This window comes from Populus trichocarpa, chromosome 7 (genome assembly GCF_000002775.5).
Source record: "Populus trichocarpa isolate Nisqually-1 chromosome 7, P.trichocarpa_v4.1, whole genome shotgun sequence".
NCBI lineage: Eukaryota > Viridiplantae > Streptophyta > Magnoliopsida > Malpighiales > Salicaceae > Populus > Populus trichocarpa.
This window is the reverse complement of record NC_037291.2, coordinates 14,919,331-14,923,677: the sequence shown is the minus strand read 5'-3', so window position 1 is coordinate 14,923,677 and position 4,347 is coordinate 14,919,331. Positions and strand designations below refer to the sequence as shown.

Sequence of the window (4,347 nt, the reverse complement as noted above, 5' to 3'; positions counted from 1 at the left end):
GTTCGTAAATATTTTTCATAAAGGAGAACCTTTGCTGAAATGGTCAATCACTACTGGTCCAATGCATCTAACAAGGGAAGCAATCTTGGATATTTTTCAAAAACAATAAGATTTTTGGTTTTTTTAAATTTGGTTATAAAAGGCATAATTTATAAGTGTTTTTAGATATTAATATAAATAAAGAGAAAATCAATAATATTTATTTATCTTTTAAATTGTCTTGCAAAGCTGATTTTTCAAAACATCATGTTCTTATCAGAAAATCTTTATTATCAATATAAATAAAAAAGATTAACGATATTTATTTATCTTCTAATTGTTTTCCAAGTTGATTGATCAAATTCTTTAATCTCCATAGGATAAATTAGATTTTTTTATAAATTTTATTATATCAAAGTAAATAAAAAATTAATGATATTTCTTTATCTTGTAATCTTTTTATGGAACGTAATGAAATGAAATGAAAAGAATGAAATTATTTATTTGGAATTCCTTTAGAAAGATAAGAATTCGATAAACAGTTAGGGTTGGTGGTTGTAATTATTTTTTTAAATGTTTTTTATATTAAAATGTATTATTTAAATAATATTTTTTTATTTTTAAAAATATTTTTAAAATCAACGTATAAATAATTTAAAATAAAAATTAAATTAATTTTTTTAAAACATAGTGAAGAAATATGATAACACGGTTAAGGAATACGATCACCGCGTTTCAATCCAAACGGTGCCTTGTAGATTCCCTTGAGAAGATAAAAATTCGATCTCGAGACGATAAAATTGGGGATCATCTATGTTTTCCTTTCTATCAATAATAAATAAATTACACTTTTTATTATCTTGATTTGGCTCCACAATATTTTCCCCCTTTTTTTTAAGAGAATTTAATTCCGTCTCACCTGTTGCAATTCAAGTCAAATCAATCCATCTCGATGCTTAAATCATTGAGCCACTAAATGCAGAGAGAAAGACCCAAGAAGATAAAAAAGGGATTGAAAATTATCAGCAATTGAAATAATTTGTGAGCTTACAAACACAAAACAACCAGGAAGAGAATTATGACTGTTTCTCTGTAGTTGCAAAATCTTGATCCTAGTAATTTATTTACATTAGATTACGATGACCCATTAAACGAGATCATCTCTTCTTCTCTTTAAAAAGTAAGATTAGCTGGAAAAAAAAATACTATCCCCTGAATAATCTCAAAAAAAATTAAATAATTGTCGATCAAGCATCAGCTGGTGGAGGCAGGTTAAGATCAAGATGAAGAATTGAACTCCTTGGCTTAAAATCAATCACAGATGATGAATCCGAGTCACTATGGGCCCCGCCCTCAAGACCCACCGGGTCATACCGGACAGGGAAACGCTGAGCCACAAACTCAGGCTTAACAGTACTATCAAGAAACCAGACAGGACCAACAGCGTTAACATGCGGCGGCTGCTGCTGGAACACAAAGGGAAACCTCCCCATCCCCACAACCCCACCAACCTGGCGAGTTACATCACGCGCCACCGCAGAAACCACCGGGGAGCTTGACGACTCAACGGTGCTGCTCTGGCTAGAGCTCTGCTTCTCATCGTCATAATCAACCACCTTCTCCGCTATTGGAAAGTTGGTCTTCGCCTTAGCACCACGATACTCACGCGCCGCCTTATCATAGGCCCTCGCAGCCTCCACTGCCGTGTCAAACGTGCCCAACCAAACCCGGCTTTTCTTCCCGGGATCCCTTATCTCAGCAGCATACCTCCCCCATGGCCTCTTCCTCACTCCCCTATAATGGATTTCCTTCTTGTCATGATCACCACTTGCTTTCTTCAAAGAACCATTGTCATTACCATTAAGCTTCTTGGGTGCCATTTTCTTGAATCCCAACGATGAAAACAATCTAAGAATATATCTTAGATTGCAATAAAGGAGCCAATGACGCAAGTAAACACTAGAAAGAAAATAGTCTCCGGAAAATATGAAGTGAAGGTTAGGGTCTGGGGGGCGGTGTGCTTTAGAGAGGAAGGGGTGGGGGTGTGGTTTTATAGGGAGTCCAGTCAATGAAAGGTTTGACTGAGAGGAATGGGTTGCGCCGCCCAAGAGAAAGAGAGAGGAAGAAACAGATAAGAAACGACAATGCTATAAGGGTTACGTGGCACACGGGAATTTCGAGATAAGTGGGCGTTTTGTCAGTGATGTGCCGGCTTTTGATAACGGGGCCGTTATCACGGCTTGAATTAACTGTATTATATTTCCATCAGTCTTTAAAAGCATAGATTTGAAAACTATATTTTCTTTTTTTAGATAAATATAATCTTAGTAGATTAATGCCTTGTCTTGGATAAATGGGTAATAAATTTATGAAGTTTAAAAGACTAGATTCTTTCACTTCTTTTAACAAAGAGAAAATCTAGCCATTATATTTATCTAAAACATAAAAAAATCTAGAAAATTCAATAGCTAATGAACCTTAATTAATACTTTATTATTATTATTATTAATTACCCAACCCATTTGTATTAGAAAGCTAAGTGCATTAACACAATAACATGAACATGGCACTATTATTAAACCCGGTATAGCACAACATGTCAATTTGAAAACTTGCCAATTCATAATCTAACCCGGGTTGGGTTTTATATCAATCTAAATGAAAATTAATCAAGTCAGATTTGGTTGACTTACTAACATGATTGATTTGGTTAAAATTTGAATAAAATCCGGTTTAATTTCAAAGAATAAATTAAAAAAATATTATTTTAATTTTATTAAAAAAATAACTTGAAATAATATCATTTTAAATTGACATGAAGCTTGAGTTGGGTAACAAGTTGGGCCAAGTTTTATAATTATGCCAAGCATCTCCAACTGTTATTAAATAAATTTCTTTTTTATTTTTAGCTATATTAAAAATATTAAAAATGATTTTTAAAATATTTGTTTAACCGAAAATACTTTTAAAAAATTAACTAAAAACAGAATTCGTGTCAAACAGTTCGTTGGATGCTAAACGAGAGACAGCAATCATCCACCGCATCGCCGTCTCAAACAGTAACACAGCCTTTTGGATCGCTCTCTTGACAGTCAGTTCAGTGAGAGTAGACACCAACCATTAAAATATGGACACGCGTCCATTCTTCTGCTTGACGCGTCCCCGAATATCTGTCAACAAATAACCGCGTTGCTGCCATCATTTACCGTCACTTATTTACGTGACCGTATTCTCCACCATGGCTGCTTTCAAATATTCCTTTATAAGCGCGTACCCTGCCAAACATGCATAGATACTGAGATCGTGTCCGGATCGATTTATGTAATGTTTGGAAAGTTCCGTGGTTGTTTTTTTAAAATATTTTTATTTAAAAATATATAAAAATAATATTTTTTTAATTTTTTAAAAATTATTTTTAATATTAATATATTAAAATAATATTAAAATACTAAAAAAGAATAAAAAATCATAAAATGCAGTTTCAACTATATATAAAAAAAAAACAGCCCCTTAAAATTTGGGTTATATATTGAGGATTCATTCAAGTTAATTTAAGTTTTGATTTTGTTTAAAAATATAATATTATTTAAATGAAAAAATTATACTTTTTACCAACCAGGTTTTTAATAAACAGGTCCTTAAATTGACTTATCAAGTTAGACCGGATCATATAACTATGTTTATTTATTGTTGCATGCTATATTATTCATGATTTCAGAAATAGTAGGATTAAAGATAGAAATATATTTTATTGAAGAGATATGAAAATAAAATAAATATATCTAAGATTTTTAAAACAAAAAACACATAAACTACTTTTTTTAGTTATTATTATCTTTATATTTTATGTTATGCGATAATAATTAAATACCATCGTAGTGATATAATGAGATTAATTATATGTTTGATAGAGTGATATATAATATTTTTTAAAATGTTTTTTGCTTGTAAATATATTAAAATAATTATATATATATTGTTTTTAATATGAATATATTAAAACTATTAAAAAAATACTGAAAAATTCAATTTAATATATTTTTAAGGAAATAAAATTACTACCCTTCTAGACACTACTACATGCTTGCATCATGTATGCGCAACAAGCCGTAACTTCTGAAGGAAAGAGTGTGGTCAAAGAGCGCGTAGAGATTAGATGGGGAGGCAATCTTCGCGTAATTTGACTAATGAAAGAGTGTAAATTGGTTAACAAGATAAAAACAAATATTATAAATTATAAATTATAAATGGGTGCGAGCTTTTACGCACTTGAATTTTGGGGTCTTGCGTGTAATGCTTAAACAATAATTGAATCCAGAACATTATATTAAAATGCCCCATTCATGCAAAATCCATGTTCACTTGTGC

The 4,347-nt window shown here is 31.2% G+C and overlaps 1 protein-coding gene across 1 annotated transcript; it reads right to left on the bottom strand.

The window, feature by feature from the left end:
- Positions 1-980: 980 nt before the first annotated feature.
- LOC7469561 (ethylene-responsive transcription factor 4) lies at positions 981-2,019 on the bottom strand. Its single transcript, XM_002310372.4, has one exon. The coding sequence runs from the start codon at positions 1,857-1,859 to the stop codon at positions 1,227-1,229; it is 633 nt and encodes a 210-aa protein (XP_002310408.3). The 5' UTR covers positions 1,860-2,019; the 3' UTR covers positions 981-1,226.
- Positions 2,020-4,347: the final 2,328 nt, after the last annotated feature.